At 40.7% G+C, this 16,864-nt stretch overlaps 2 protein-coding genes across 7 annotated transcripts in view; both read left to right on the forward strand.

Annotated features, from left to right (window-relative positions):
* Nucleotides 1-8,983, forward strand: part of IL18R1 (interleukin 18 receptor 1) — a 43,918-nt gene extending 34,935 nt beyond the window's left edge. For all 4 annotated transcript variants that reach the window (XM_086701433.1, XM_086701435.1, XM_025931771.2 and 1 more), the window contains 2 exons: nt 4,327-4,485; nt 6,319-8,983. In XM_086701433.1, coding sequence (XP_086557559.1) covers nt 4,327-4,485; nt 6,319-6,674 — 515 coding nt within the window. In that variant the 3' untranslated portion in view covers nt 6,675-8,983. The remainder of the gene's footprint in view (nt 1-4,326; nt 4,486-6,318) is intronic.
* A 6,918-nt stretch (nt 8,984-15,901) lies between these two features.
* IL18RAP (interleukin 18 receptor accessory protein) overlaps nt 15,902-16,864 on the forward strand; it is a 33,881-nt gene continuing 32,918 nt past the window's right edge. For all 3 annotated transcript variants that reach the window (XM_086701436.1, XM_086701438.1, XM_086701437.1), the window contains exons 1-2: nt 15,902-15,970; nt 16,062-16,263. The gene's annotated coding sequence lies outside the window, so the exon portion shown is untranslated. The remainder of the gene's footprint in view (nt 15,971-16,061; nt 16,264-16,864) is intronic.

Genomic DNA, 16,864 nt, shown 5'->3' on the forward strand with positions numbered 1-16,864 from the left:
TGTGTGTAGGACACACATAGTTCAAAACACAAAAAGTCTGAGAAATGATACAACAGAATATCTCCCTGTCATCCTATCCTATGTTCTTCCCACTTCATCCACCATTGACAGTATAGCCGAACAAATAACAATATAGAATCAAATTCCGCTCCAACGAATGTTCGCATATTATGTACACTATTTTTAACTTTGATTTAATATGCCTTGGAGGCACTTCTATAGTAGTTTGTAAAGTCTCTCAGTTGTTAGGCTTGCCCAGTGTTTTATTTCTGCGGATGTCTCACTGTCTATTTGGTCACCTTGTGGGTTATTTAAGACAACTTGTTATTACTGAAATGATGTGACAGATAGTTTTGTACAGTCATTGGTTCAACTGTGGGCAGTATAAGTGAAGGAAGAATTCTCAAGGGTAGACACAATTGTTACTTTGGCGGATATTGCCAATTTGCCCCTCATATTACTATACCACTGCCACCTTCAAAGAATGGGGTCAATTTTGTCCCATGACCTTACCCAAAACCTTTTGAGTATGTGCCAATCTGATAGGTAAATAGTTGTATCTCCGTGTAGTTTTCGTTTGCCATTTCGCTTCCTATGCAAGAGTCACTATTGATTTGTGTAAGACTCATTTGTATTTCCTTTCTCAAAGTACTCATTCATAGCCTTTGCCATTTTTTCTTTTGGGTTGTTGGCCTTTCTTTTTCTTGTTTATGTCTAGGAGCTATTGCTAGTTTAAGGAGGCTAGCCTGTTGTCTATAATATGAAATGAAAATATTATTCCCAGATTGTAATCTGCCTTTTGACTTTGCTTATAGTAGTGTCACATGTGGAAGATTTTTTTTTGTTATTCTTGAAGGATAATTGAACATACTGCTATGTTAGTTTCAGGTGTACATTTTTATTATTATGGATTTTTTAAATCTAGATCTGTGATCAGAAGTAGAAAGACCCTCCTCTCCTCAAGTTATGAAAGAAGTCTCAGATTTTTCACATTTGCAACTTTTAATTAATAATATAAAATTAGGAATACCTGAGTGGCTCAGTCGGTTGAGCATCTGACTCTTGATCTCAGTTCAGTTCGTGATCTCACGGTTTGTAGGATCAAGCCCTGTGTTGGGCTCTGCGCTGACAGCACGGAGCCAGCTTGAGGCTCTCTCTCTCTCTCTCTCTCTCTCTCTCTCTCTCTCTCTCAAAAATAAAAATAAATTTAAAAAATAATATAAAATTAGCAAAGCTAGTTAATTTAGCTTTGAGCCTGTGTGTGTGCAATTTTGGAGATGGAGAGAAATGCTGCAAGCAACCGAAAAGTCTCTTGTTGGCCCTTTCTGAACAGGTCTCTACTTGCATTGACCAGAAAGTATCTCAAAATGAGCATTCACTAATATCTCTCTTTCTGATCTTCAGCTAAGATTTTTTCCCCCTCGTTGTTGTGTTTGACACAATCCACATTTTTTTTTTCAGTTCACGCTTCCTACCTCCCGATGTAGCGGTGCATGGAAACATTTACAGATGTGCTCTACATCAGCTATATTTAAAAGTGTGGTCCATGACAGAGATCAGTTGTGGAAAAGGGCAGAAATGGAGATAAAATGCAAAAATTTAAACTTTCCTGGCCAATTGATATTGCTGCAATATCCAAGAATGTTTTCAGTACTGGTTTATGAAGGACTGGAAATGAAACAAATCAACCCAAGCCAGTCAAATTAAATGAAAACATGGTCACTCGCTGAACACAGTTTGAGAAGCTCTGGCCTGATTCCTTAAAGTCCCAAATGCCCATTCACATGAGGACTTCGTTTATACAGAACCCAAAATAATTATTATTAGCTTTCCGATACCTTACCTTAAGCACTTTACTTTGTTATCAAAGCCAGCAAGCCGTTCATTACCTGGGTTTAAAGTAAATTAGAATATAAATTACAAGATTTGCTAAACCAAGAAGAGAATTGCTTGAAATAAGGCATTTGAAAATTAATTAATAGTTGAAAAACTAATTTTCCATGGGTAAGAGTAAAGCTATATTACTTGCATATTACAGTATAAATTTGGCTGAATTGTCTTTCCAGTTTATTGCAATTAGTTACATCATGATTACAAAAAAAGAGTACCTTTTTAAAAAGTGTACTTATTTATTTCTTACTCCTTGGCGCCCATTCTAATCGTTGACATAATGACTATTAATGGAAACACTAGCTCTTACACTAATAAATAGCTGTATTTCACAGCAATCTAACAGAATTACTTGGGGGACCCACTTACTGATTAAACTAGGAACTGGCTCTTTTTTTTTATAGCAGCTTTTCCTACCTCCGATATGCATATTAATTCTACAGTTTTTACCAAAATGTCCTTTCTTTTCTTTTTTTTTTTAAGTTGACATTTATTTTGAGAGAGAGAGAGAAAGTGGGGGAGGGACACAGAGAGAGGGAGAGAGAGATAATCCAAAGTGCTATCAGCACAGAGCCCAATGCAAGGCTCAAACTCGTGAACCGGGAGATCATGATCTGAGCCAAAGTCAGACGCCTAACCCACTGAGCCACCCAGGCGCCCCTGTCCTTTCTTTTGTATGCATGCGATTCTGCTAACCAGTTGCTTTAAATCAACAGTAGGCTCTGAGTTGAACTGCTGAACCTGAATGCTGTAGGTGGAATTGAAGAAGATTTGCCAGAAACAGAAATTGTTGTTTTGTGAGCCATTGAAGGTACCAGGCTGAATTGTTGAACATGCATGATGTGGCACCACAAAGAACATGGAACTGGAATGGTTTCATCCTATTAGATTTTCATAAAGGACCCAGTGATATTTAGCTTTCAACTCAGTAGCAAGTTCATGATTCCAATAACACAGGCAAGCATACATCTAACTCCTGTACCATCTAACAAACTGTCACGGCTTAGGGGTAGACCACGCCCCACCCACTGCCCCTTCTTCCTCTACCAATCCCAGTTAGCATCAATTGTATCCTTTAGGACTTGGCTCAAAATTTCTTTTTCTCGGAAAGCGTGTCCCCTGGAGATCACGCTGTAGTGTCTGACTGTTTTGATTCTGTTTGTTTTGCTGGTTTTGTCACACCGTCTGGCATCTGCTAATGTGTTCTTTGTAAACTTTTTCAAGTTGTTGGGTCTGTCTGCTTTGTCTTCTCAAACAGATTGGACGAAGGTAGAGGAGACAGAGATGTATGTAATTTTGTAGTTACCCAATTAGTACAATGGTCTTTGTTGCTTAGGTAACACTTTCATCTTGGCTTTGTTGCCTTAACCTCCTGAAAGCGCTTCATTATCAGGAATTAAATAGGAGCAGATGTTATTATCAGTGAAAACCTTTCAACAGACTGGAAGTTTTCATATTGGCATCTAGCACCTGTGCTCTTGGTTTGGGGAGTAGACTCCCGGGATCCATCACTTACATATAACACCTAGTGCTCATCCCAGCAGGTGCCCTCCTCAATGCCCATCACCCATTTTCCCCTCTTCCCCGTCCCCCGCCCATCAACCTTCAGTTTATTCTCTATTTAAGAGTCTCTTATGGTTTGCCTCCCTCCCTCTCTCTTTGTAACTATTTTTTCCCCTTCCCTTCCCACATGGTCTTCTGTTAAATCACCTCTATTGTCTCTTCTCACTTGCCAATGTAAACTCTCAGCTTTGTTTCTGTCTTGGCTTTCCAGTGAGTCATTCTGAGAGTAGACATATGAGGATGCTGGTAGAATTAGGTGATACAAGAAATCCGAGATGAGATTTGCTTTCCAATTCTAGACTGAGGATATATTTGGTCTCCTGGGCTTTACCTGCCTTTAAATTCCTTGAGCTCCTGGATCTAGCATTTATCCCCATCCTTCTATAGTATCCAAAAAGGGGAGTCTTAATGTACATGCAAAAAAACAATTTGCTGGTTGGTTGCTTGATTAGCATATGAGATTTGGTGATGCTATTTTTTGTTTGTCTTTAATAATGAATTTATTTCTTGTGTTTGACAACTTAAAAAGTCCTAGATAAAGAATAATGTCTAAAAAGAATCAGAGAACCAAAATATATTTGATGGACCTTACGGGTTACCTAGTTTAAACATTCTTGCTCTAATTTTTAATTTGTTTTCTAGCAAAAATATTTTCTTTATTCTTTTTTAAATGGCTTCATTGAGCTCCAATTGATATACAAGGAACAGGACATATTTAATGTGTACAATTTGATTATAGATGCTGTACAGATAGATGCTCTATTTCATTTTTCCTTTTCATTGGTTCCACTCCCATTTTTCATGCCTTTTGCTCAAATTTGTACTTAAACTTTTATTTGCACTGTAATTAAAAGAGTAAACCTTATTTCCTAGATGGGAAAACATACGATGCTTTTGTGTCTTACCTAAAAGAATGTGGACCCGAAAATGGAGAGGAGCACACCTTTGCTGTGGAGATTTTGCCCAGGGTGTTGGAGAAACACTTTGGGTATAAGTTATGCATATATGAAAGGGATGTAGTGCCTGGAGGAGGTAAGAAAGGGAATACAAGATAGGGACCTGGTGGAGAGATTTTCCTTGTAAAAGATGAATAATTCAGCCTTACAAAAGACAACCCCGTTTTGCCTTAAAAACAAATGAACGCGATTCTCTAAACCAAAAGTGACCAGCTAGATCAGTAGAATCAGTAGTGACAAAAAAGCTAACTACGTTACTTCTGAGAGTCACCTCTTTGGGCCCCAGGCTCTTCAATGTGCTTGCTACTTCTCTGAACTTTTGGGGAAAGGGCATTCCACTTTCAGAACCAGGCCCAGAATCGGCATTGTCGTGAGGCATTTATCTAGAGATGCCCCACAGTAGGAATATCTCTTTTGGTAATGTTTTATACAGCAGAACGGGATTCTCTGCACTATAAACACAGTTCATTCTTACCCGAAAATACTTATTCTTTGTTGGGTTGGCATTGGTGTGAAAATTACGGTCAGAAAAGGGTGAATAAAAGGAGATTGATGATTCATGTCGGATTTTAGTCATGAAATTCAGTTTTTTACTAGTATATGAATATAAACAACCCTAAAACATACATTGAAGCAAATTCCAGTTTGAAGCCAAGAAATTTAGTTACATTTCCGTATATTTTCTCTGAAGTCTTCCAGAGCAAATATCTGAAATCTGCGTCAGAATGTTTTGGGGGCTGGTGCATTACCAAGGATACAATATAAATATTTTCATTGTCACTATCATCCATTCATGCAACATATACTGAGTTCCAGCCTTGTGCCAAAATCTGAGCTTGGCATTGAAAACATAGCAGTAAATAAGGAATAGTTGTGGTCCCCTCCCACCCACCCAGATTACAAATGAGAAAGGGAAAATACTACCAATTAGAAGGAGAAAGCATACTAATTTTTAATAAATTAATTAATTAAATAGATTTCTTCTCGGTTCTTATATAAAAATAAAGAATGTTGCGTATTTAATTGTAATTAGTTTGGATTAAAACGTCTATTTGAGAAAGGGTAGAGGTCTAAACCAGAAATTGGCAACCCATCACCCATGGGTCAGATCCAGTCTGTCACCTCTGTTGAAACACAGCAAGGTGACATTTGTTCATGTGTTGTCTGTGGCTGCCTTTGAGCTACATGGCAGAGATGAGCAGTGTGACAAAGATGGGTGAAAAGCCTGGAATATTCGCTATCTGGCCCTTTACAGAATGTTTGTCAACTTCTGGTCTGGACTAACTGTGGGATGGATATCTATCTATATATCTATATCTATATCTATATCTATATCTATATCTATATCTATATCTAATCTATATCTATATATCTATATCTATATATCTATATCTCCATATAGATCTATCTCCATATAGATATAGATATATAGATATATAATCTTTAAATTTGGATTTTAGTGTGCTCCTCCCTGCCTGTGGAGAGGCAAGCAATAGCATGATGGTTAGGAACAGGTGCTCCAGAACTAGACCACCTAGGTTCTGATTCTGCCATTTACGAGCTGTGTGACTCCAGGCAAGTTACTTAACCACTCTGTACTTTGGCTTCCTCATCTGTAAAATGGTGGTGATGACAATACTTTCTTCATAGGATCATTATGATGCTTTAGTAAGTTGATATACATAAAACATTTAGAAAAGGGAGTGGCATAGAATTAGTGCCAACTTCATTATTGTTTTCTAGATGATTGTTTTCCATAGGTGTATAGAATTAAGAATAAATGGTTTATCTTGAAAAACTTACTAGTGAAGTAAGTTAAATAACACAGAATTAGACTGTGCAAAATGATTTTCATCTCCTGTCTCTTTTAGTTCTCTTTAATTACTTTGCCACATCTTGCCCTTTTCAGCTATTGTTGATGAAATCCACTCATTGATAGAGAAAAGCCGAAGACTGATCATTGTCCTAAGTAAAAGCTACATGTCTAATGAAGTCAGGTATGAACTTGAAAGTGGACTCCATGAAGCTCTGGTAGAAAGGAAAATTAAAATCATCTTAATTGAATTTACACCTGTCAGTGACTTCACATTCTTCCCCCAATCACTAAAGCTTTTGAAATCTCACAGAGTTCTGAAGTGGAACGCTGATAAACCTCTGTCGTATAACTCAAGGTTCTGGAAGAATCTTCTGTACCTGATGCCTGCAAAAGTGGTCAAGCCTTGTGGAACTGAATCTGAAGTCTTCCCTGTTCTTTCACAGTCCTGATCTTTAGAAAAGCCAAATGTAAGAAAGAGCTCTTGACGCTCTGGGCTCGGAGCGGAGGAGCCTATTTTTAACAAAGGGCACTATTAAAAATATTTGGCTCTCTGAAAATCTTACTTACAGTCTGAAGATGAAAGTCATCACTAAGTTGCCAGAGATAGGACTAAACATTGAGCTGTGGTCATGTGCTCCCAGTGGAACCCAGAATTCAAAAGCAACAGACCTCTTCTGTTTCTTCCTCCTCCGTAACTGTCTACAGGTGCTCATTCTCAATCCATATTCAGCAACGGTGAGGCTGGGCACAAAGCAAAGGAACTTACGCCCTACAAAAAGGGTACATCTTCACGTTTTTAATGCTCATGATTGAACTAAAGGATTTTAAGTTCATGAAGTGGCATTTTCTTTTTTTTTTTTCAATATATGAAGTTTATTGTCAAATTGGTTTCCATACAACACCCAGTGCTCATCCCAAAAGGTGCCCTCAATACCCATCACCCACCCTCCCCTCCCTCCCACCCCCCATCAACCCTCAGTTTGTTCTCAGTTTTTAAGAGTCTCTTATGCTTTGGCTCTCTCCCACTCTAACCTCTTTTTTTTTTTCCCTTCCCCTCCCCCATGGGTTTCTGTTAAGTTTCTCAGGATCCACATAAGAGTGAAAATATATGGTATCTGTCTTTCTCTGTATGGCTTATTTCACTTAGCATCACACTCTCCAGTTCCATCCATGTTGCTACAAAGGGCCATATTTCATTCTTTCTCATTGATGAAGTGGCGTTTTCTATGATCCTGTAGGTGATGTAGTAACTGCAATGGTGCCTTCACTTCCCCACAGTGCCTCCTACCTCTAAGCACTGTGGAGAGTGCCTGGGATGGGGCAGAGAGTGGGTGGCGCTGTGTGCAGAGTAGGGGACCGAGGTGTGCCAAGTCCTTGGCCTCAGGACATGTTCGGCGTGTGCTGACCACAGCTGCAGACCCGCAGTTACTGGAACCCCCCTAAAGCACTGCACAGGGCTTGCTTAATTGGGCCTGTTTGGAGGGAACTTCCCCAAATGCTGAGACACACATTTTCATTCAAATCATTCTCAGGGTCTTTCAAAACTGGTCTAAAACATTTGTTGATTTAACGAACAGGAATGTTTATAGACAGGATGGTGCCAGACCAGATTTTCCATATTCGCTGTTAGCCACTGGTATTCATTAGCCACAGGAAAAAAATAAAAAAATAAAAAGTTACTTGCTTGATTTTTTTTTAATTATATATTTTAAATGCCGTTAATGTGGAGGCAGCAGGGCATGGTTGTCGAGCATGAGCCGTGCAGTCAAGATGCTGGGGTTCGAATCCTGTGCTAGCTACTTACTTCTGTGTGGCCCCTGGAATCTTTCCTAACCGGTCTGTGCCTCAGTGTCCTCATCTGTAAAACTGGAATTTAGAGTAGTTGTACCTACTTCATAGGGGAACCAAATGAATAAATAAAGTACCTACCACAGTTCTTGGCACAGACTTAATAGTTCATGTGTTGTTATTACTATTATTAATTGTCACTATTAATTGTCATCATTAATTGTTAGCTCATTTATTTAGCAGTGAACTAAAATACTAGCCAGAGAGCAGGAAAAGGAAAGAGATCTGGAAGGAAGGCGGTTTTGACTTGAGGACATTTGTACACGGAGAGAAGCATATGGGAGAAGCACATCAATAGGGAAAAAGAGATTTCTTCCTTGGAGGCGTGAAACTTGACATTGGGAGAAATGTGTCTGTCTCCCTAAAGCAAGCACAGCCCTGTGGGCCTTCTTGGTGGCCTCAGCAATAATGGCTGTCCATGAAAATCACTGAGTGAGTGACAAGTATCTGCCTTACACAGAAAGGAAAGATTTGGGTAGATCTGGAAGCCTGGTTAGGCTATATGGATGCAGCCTGAATGTTCCAGACAGATTTAAACCAGACACTGTTTAAAACGACTGTGGTAGATATTGCTGAAAATTAAAAAAAAAAAAAAAAAAAAAAAGATTTTATTAGATTTTTCAGTGGTAGAAAGTGATTTGCTTTTTGGAGAGCTTAAAACTTTGTGTGCTAGTTGGATGGCTAAAAAAGTAAAATAATTTAATTATGTGTGAAAACATACAGTCAAGAGAAATGTTATTGCTATCATCAGAGTCTACTATGTAGACTAATTTTGCTTTTCTCTTCTATTATGTGTGCTGTAAAATATATTAAGTGTGTTATTATTAAGTTTTGCATTAAGTGTGTTAAATGAGTACATTAAACATATGCTTTAAAAGACATTAATAAACCTTTGGTCCAGTGCCCTTAATTTTGAAATGTCTCTGGATGCCTTTTTCACTTATGTGAACATTCCCCTTCCTCATTCTCAATATAGATGTCTACCTGTTTTAATAAGATATGGGTCATTCGAAATGAACTTCTACACCTATCTTCTTCTGCCTTTTTTTTTTTTTTTTTTTTATGTCAACTCACTTTGTATGTATCTTCTTCGTTCTACCTTCCATCCAGGAGCAAAAAGAGAATTCTCTTCTACAAAGCCACAAAGCCACTCAATACGCAGCACAAGAATTAGCTCTTCACACGCCAGTTGATTCGCGTGCATATTTTTAAGTCTAAGTGCAAACAGCTCCAGCTGGGACCAACAAATAGCTATTATTGGTAGAATAATGGCATTCTCTTCTGTGGATTCAGGTGTCCTTCAACGGTGGGGTCGATTTCAGAGAATCAGTGAATAGCCAGCCATCCAAGATGGATAAAATACTCCATGTATGTCTACTATGTGCTGCAACATTTATTAACATAGAGTTATATTCTTTTAAAGCAGAGAGCTTATTACCCACATAGTCCAAAGCCAGGAATGGGGTAAGTCCGGGGATTGACCCAGGTCACACGACTAGCTAGTGAGACAGGCAGGGGCAGACAGGTGTATCATCTCTTCTCTTTGGAATTGCCTGTTGGGCAGTGAGTCTTGAGATGAGTTTTTGGAAGTGCTGGCACTTTCCCAGGAAGGCAACTTATACTAGGGGAGTCTAAGACACGGCCTGCAGAAGAGAGGAAGCGTGGCTGCTTAGGACTACCTCCAAGGAGGACAAAAGAATATGAAGGCTCTTCAGTCTTTCTTCTAGGACACTAGGGTAAGGATGGAGGGGACAAATGGCACTCCAGCCCTCACAGGATGAAAGTGTATATTTGACTGGAGCATGTCTGCTGTGGCATCTGCCAAGGTACAGGGAGTTGGGCCTCTGGCGGGTACTAGGAGCTCATGCTATGCTGATGCTGATGGTTGGCCAGGACTGTCAGCCAGGCACACAGTGGGTGAACTTCCCTCCAGCTGTCAACATACTTGCCTAAAGCAGGACACTGGCGAACCCAGTGCTCAAGGCAGATCTGAGGGAGGACACCCAACCTCTGAGGAGGCCAACTTCCTGAGCAGAAGCGACTCTAAGAGATGGACTCAGGAGCACTGGAGGGCTCTTCAAAGGGTGACCAAGCCACAAATCTAACAGGAAACGGTATATGTGTGCCATGGGTGGGACACTGGGTCCATCCCGTGTGCTACGCTGATAATGATCACAGTCCAGGCTGGGGGCTCTGAAACTAACGTCTCCATTTCTGTGTGAGGTTTGTGATGTCAAGCTGTTGTCTCTTTACAGCCTATGTTGTGGTGGCTCACACATAACCAGGCAATGTAATTTATGTTATACCCATTCATATATCAAGATCTATAATGTGATGCGTGTGCTTAATAATTAATGGCGAACATGTTAAGAATAGACTTCCAGATTGTGTTTGGGGAGTCCTAGGGCTCCTCATGGTGCCTTAGGGACCATCCTGGGCAGCAGGGTGGAGTGAGGGGGAAACAGGTGAGCTTCCCCCAGCTCTCTTCCCACTGCCATGCCTTCAAGATAGTTCAATTAGTGCAACATTGCTTTTACCCATTTTTATGTTGAGGTTGCACGTAACGATTTTATTTAACAAAATAAAGTATCTCTGAATGGGTCATGCTTTAGATGTAATGGACATAATCTTCTTTAGCTAGTTTAAACAGAGATGGCTGGGGGAGCCTGGGTGGCTCTGTCGGTTAAGCCTCCCACTTCGATTCAGGTCATGATCTCACAGTTCATGCGTTCAAGCCCTGCCTCAGGCTATGTGTGGACAGCTCAGAGCCTGGAGCCTGTTATAGATTCTGTGTCTCCTTCTCTCTGCCCCTCCCTTCCCTGAGCTCTGTCTCTCCCACTCTCTCAAAGATAAATAAACATTCAAAAAAATTTTTTTTTAAATCTTAAACAGAGACAATTCTAGAATTGCTTAGAGAGGAAAAGAAACCGACCTTAGGCTCATCTTCCAAGAACATCTTCCAAAGTCACAAGGCACCGGGCGGTAGCTGCTGATCCTGCCATAGACAGGAAGAAATCTGCCAAATCTGGAAGCTCCTGCTTACAGCTGCCAGTTCCTGACCTAGTCTATAGTCTAAGTTGAGGGAAAGCCCCATACTGTGGAATTGCCAAGGGCTGGAAAGGCCACTTGCTTCTGGGCACCTGAGTCCTCCAGAACCGACGTCATTATTAATTTGCTTTACCCCACAATAAACATAATAGCCTCAGAACAATTCATAATACTAACACAGCCATATACATTTTGTTTAGTAAAGACAGTTCGAGATTTTTTGGGGGGTACTATTTTATACCTTTAGAATATCCCATCAGAATATAATAAAGTCAGGCTCTTATGATATAGAACCATTTGGAATTATTCCTCTTGACACCGTTTTGCCAACCCAATAAACAGTTCGATTCCTTTGATTTTGATTTTTAGGGTTTGCTTCTCAAAATCTTGTTTTGTTTGATAATAATGCAAAAATAGCTACAGCCTTCTAGAGCCAATCTACAAAACAAGGTATATGCAGAAAATGCCAGTTTCTATTCCCTTCCCTATTTGTCTGCTCCTTCCCCTCTAGGCAAAGCTTTCTAAAAATGTCAACGTAGCCTTCCATTTTTAATGTAAATAAAAATGCATACATATTTAAATCCCCTCCCTTCGTACAGACAAATGGTAGGATATTAGAAGCAATTTTTCCACCCTATTTTCCCATTTCAGAATATATTCCAGAATCACTGCCTAATTGCCTATGGTGCTATTTCTCATTCTTATAGCTACATGATACACCATTGTGTGGCTGTACTACAGTTTATTTGGCCAGTATCAAATGTTTCCAGTTTTTTGCAATTTTAGATACCGTTGTAAACAGTAGTCTTATGCATACATCTTTTCACATTTTCCCTAGAATATTTGGGGGATATATTCCTAAATGTAGGATCTCTGTGTCAGAGGGCAATGCATGCGTACTTTGGCCTAATATGGCCAACTTCCTTTTCACAGGGATTGTCATTTGGTATTCCCATTAGCAATGTAAGGGGTAATTATCCCTTAGCTTCTGCCAATTTTTCTGCAAAGGCATTGATCTTTTTCATCTCTGTTGTTGGAACTTCTTTACATAGAAGGCCTTAAGGCACTGCAATGTACGTTGCAAATATTTTGTTTTCCCAATTTATCACTTGTCTATTTTGCTATTGGCATTTACCCATTTCCTGATTATAGAGAGAATTTGCCCATTCTTCCAATATTTGTGTAGATTCACTTTTTAAAATTTAAATCTTTGGGAGGAGCCAACATGACGGAGAAGTAGGGGGACCCAAAGTTCCCTCATCCCTCAAACACGACAGTGTTGAGGCCAGAAGACTTGGAATTCCAGGAATCTGGGCTACCGAGTGACAGAAAAATCTCCAGGGGACCACGGGGACAAGTTGGCGGGCCATAGGTACATGATTGCGAATTGGTGGCGTAGGAACGGAGGGGAGGGATCCCCTTCTGCGGAGAGACAAAAAGGAAGAGAAAGAGAGGCTGTGGAAGTGTAGGACTGTATTTGGACCAGAGAAAACCACGGACTGGGGAATGGAAAAAAAAAAACAGAGAAAGAACCAATTTCTAACATGATCCAGGGTTGCGGGACTTTCTCTGGACTGGGGCCTGCTTCCCTGTTGCAGTGCCTGGGAAGGAGGGGAGCCAGTCCTGGGCTCATTCATGAGCTCACAGGCGCAGTAAGAGAGAGTAATCCCCTTCTTTGAGAGCTGTTGCGAAGAAGGCATATAGCAGCTCCAAGGACAAAAGACCCTGCAGACGCCACCCAGCCAGAGGCCCTTTGTCCGTGGGGCAGAGTGGCACTACCTGGGGCCCAGGGCACGTGGAGCAGGATCCTTTAAGACATCAGGGTTTGAATCCCAGCCGAGCATCCTGGGAGGCACGGGAGACTGTGGAGCAGAACAGAACCGGCCGGCTCGTGCCCGTGGCACTGTGAGGACAGCCTGAACAGAGTGGTCTGGGACACCTGGTCTGGGGAGGGGAGGCTGGGGTGTTGCCGCTTTTCTCCCTATCACCAACGAGGTGGGGCTTCAGGCACCAGACAAGGGGCCCACAGTGGAGGCGGGACCTCCTACCTCTGGTAACTGCTTGTCTACCAGAGCTAGATTGACATTGACCAAACCAGACAGCCCCTCCTCCAGGCCACCAGTTCCAAGGTATCAGTCCAGCAGTTTTGCATTTTCTGATTTGATTCTTGGTCAATTCTTATTTTATACACACACACACACACACACTCATTATATCATATCATATCATATCATATCATATCATATCATATCATATCATATTATAAACATGTAATATAGTATTATAGAATATATATACATATATACGTATATATACCTATATATATTTTTTCCTTCCTTTTCCTCCTCTTATTTCTTCCCTTTTCTAGTCTAGTTATTCTGGTTGTTGTTTTGTTTAAGCAGACATTTTTAATCTATTCTTTTTACACTGCTTCTGTATCTCCTTCTTTATTTTCCTCTCTCTCTCTCTCTCTCTCTGGATTAAGCCATATAGCTTCTCTGATTCTCTGCTTGGTCAATTTTTTTTTCTTTTCTTTTGCCCTGCCCCTGTCCTTTCCTCTCTTTGTATGGGGTAAGGCTTCTCTACCACCCCACCTTCTTAAAAAACTGAGATCTCACAGTGGTCAGAGCGGCCAAAATTAACAACTCAGGGAACAACAAATGACGGTGAGGATGTAGAGAAATGGAAACGCTGTTGCACTGTTGGTGGGAATGCAAACTAGCGCAGCGCATTGTTCTCTGTATTTAAGAGTCTCCTATGGTTTGCCTCCCTCCCTCTCTGTTTAAAACTATTTCGTCCCCTTCTCTTCCCCCATGGTCTCCTGTTAAGTTCCTCAAGTTCCACATATGAATAAAATCATACGGAGTTAACCATGCTAATTATAAAGTTCATTAGGAAGAAAGAAACACGCACCACTTTCTTACGGCAGACACAAAGATAAACTCAAAATTGGTGAAAGACCTCAGTGTAAGACAGGAAGCCATCAACGTGCTCGGGGAGAAAGCAGGCAAAAACCTCTTTGACCTTGGCGGCAGCGACTTCTTACTCAACACGTCTCAGGAGGCCAGGGAAACAAAAGCAAAAATGAACTATTGGGACCTCATCAAAATGAAAAGCTTATTGGGTACTTATCGGGATGAACACTGGGTGTTGCTCATAGACTCAACTTCTGGGCATGTAAAGCAGAATGTACACGAGAGGGACAGAGGAAGGCCCATACAGGATAGTTCATCAACGGCCAGCCTGTTCAAATTCCATTCAGGTGATCAAATTCAGTATCGAGGTCTGCATTAGGATTCTGAAACTTCAGAAGGACTGCTTCCACTTCCACATGACTCAAATCCAGTTCAACTCAAAAGTTATTGAAGGGGCGCCTGGGTGGCCTAGTCGGTTGAGCATCCGACTTCGGCTCGGGTCATGATCTCGCGGTCTGTGCGTTTGAGCCCCGCGTCGGGCTCTGTGCTGACAGCTCAGAGCCTGGAGCCTGCTTCGGATTCTGTGTCTCCCTCTCTCTCTGCCCCTCCCCTGCTCATGTTCTGTCTCTCTCTCTCTCTCTCTCTCTCTCTCTCTCTCTCTCTCTGTCAAAAATAAATAAACATTAAAAAAAATTCAAAAGTTATTGAATACCTGTCATAAACATCGCCTTATGTTGAACTTTCTCCTTCCATGCTGGCCCCCAGCATTCCATCCTTTCCCCAGCCTCCAGGTCTCCTGCCTTTCTTCTCATCAGTGTGTTGCCCCCATAGGACACTGGGAGCCTGGAGTTCTACATGCCTTTCAGCTGCTTCCTATGACCTCTCCTGCAATAGGTCTGAAAAACAAACAGTCAGTCACATTCTCTTGGAATCCCACACAGATTTATGATTAGTGGCGGGTACATTTGAGGGCTCATTCCTGGATATAATTGCTAATGCCCTCTTCTACCCTAACCGCAGGTAAACACTTGTTTTGCCTTCATCCCAAAGTGAACTTAGTCTTTACTTGTGTTTTGTGTTCTCCTCCAGTTATGTGTAGAGGTGGTCGTGGGGCTCTGCTGCGCTCAGATGAATCAGCCTTATCTTTCTTAGAATATGAGACTCTTAGGGCACCTGGGTGGCTCAGTCAGTCGGGTGTCCAACTGTTGATTTCAGCTCAGGTCATGATCTCACGATTCTTGAGATCAAGCCCCACGTCAGGCTCAGCACTGCCAGCACAGAGCCTGCTTGGGATTCTCTCTCTCCTTCTCTCTCTCTGCCCCTCCCTGGCTCATTCTCTCCCTCACTCAAAATACATAAACTTAAGAAAAAAAAAAGAATATGAGACTCTTAAGGGAAGCCAATATCAAGGCTTAACCAACATGCTTTCTAGGCAGAGCTCTTTCGGACCGTGTGGTCTCAGGATCCTTACAAAAGTGATTTTAGTTGTTCTATCAAAGGAATAGTGGTGCTCTTAATTATATGTTATATTTTGAAGCTTTCTATATTAATGAACAGGTACCGAAAACCTTGGTGATTTTAAACTTTAAATGTATTTCCTCTCTGTCAATAAATTATTGCTTTATGTAAAGAGCGTCAGAGAGATACTATTTTTTTCCTTTTCCAGAGTTAATAAGTTAGTCATAAGAAAGGCCTAAGTTTATGTCTTAAGGGTTACACTTTCAGAGGTTAGTGTTACAAGACGAAAAAAAAAAAAAAAACCAACAAAGTTGAGAAATTGAGTGCTATATTCTTTACAGGAAATCCCTGTAAAGGAAACAGGCTTACTCATTCTTTGAACTAAACCTGACCACAAACCTTATCTAGTCGAGGAGGTGGGTCAGAGAAGAGTTTCAGATGTTTCATCTTCAGTACATTTCCTTCTACTGATACAGGTAGTTAATTTGATTTTTCTCTGTGTGATCACGGATTTGGCAAAGACGATGGCCATTTGCAAACTAATGAAAGTTTTCTTTTGTCCTCCAGGTATAACTCATTATTTCCAAGCATGTGTGAGCCAAACGGCTGTTGCATGCTCTCCGTGTTCTCTGGCTAGGAAGAAATAATAGTAGAATCCTTTGAAAATGGATATTATTTACACGTTCTTCGGATGCAAAAGCCAGCAGTTACTGAAATAAAGACTTGAAGTTCCTTCCTCTTTTTTTCTGTCTTCAGCACAGAAGATAAGGTAAGAATTGGTACATTTTTTCCCACTAGATTTCCTAACCAGAAAACATAAGTTGAGAAAAGAACTTAAATAATTTTCAAAGTGAATTTCTCTCACAATTCCTTTTCACGAGATTTTTAAATTTTTTTTTTCAACATTTATTTATTTTTGGGACAGAGAGAGACAGAGCATGAACGGGGGAGGGGCAGAGAGAGGGAGATCACGAGATTTTTAAATAACAGATTGCCATGTAAGAAAATTGAGATCTTCCTATCTATGGAGTCTTCACTTTATAAAAACATGATGGTTATGAAATATACCTATGTACTATGATTTGAGCACTTTGTGGGACAAGTTCAGAGTAAAAGGACTCAAGATGTTTGTCAAATTCTAATCCCTATCTTGGCTTGATCATAAGATCATAAGGTCAAGTGAGTGAGAGCAGGCACTACACGCTGGATTCTCTGTAATTCCCAGCCAATCAGGTATAAAGCTAACATGGACCATGTGAAAATCATAATAACATTAATTGAATTCAACAGTTACTATTGTCCTAGACCATATCTCTCTGTGTACCTGTGTTCTCAGTGTAGAGTCACTGCTGATCCTGTGAGCAATTATA

The sequence above is a fragment of the Puma concolor genome, chromosome A3, assembly GCF_028749965.1.
Source record: "Puma concolor isolate L17-30 chromosome A3, mPumCon1.1.hap2, whole genome shotgun sequence".
Taxonomy (NCBI): Eukaryota; Metazoa; Chordata; class Mammalia; order Carnivora; family Felidae; genus Puma; species Puma concolor.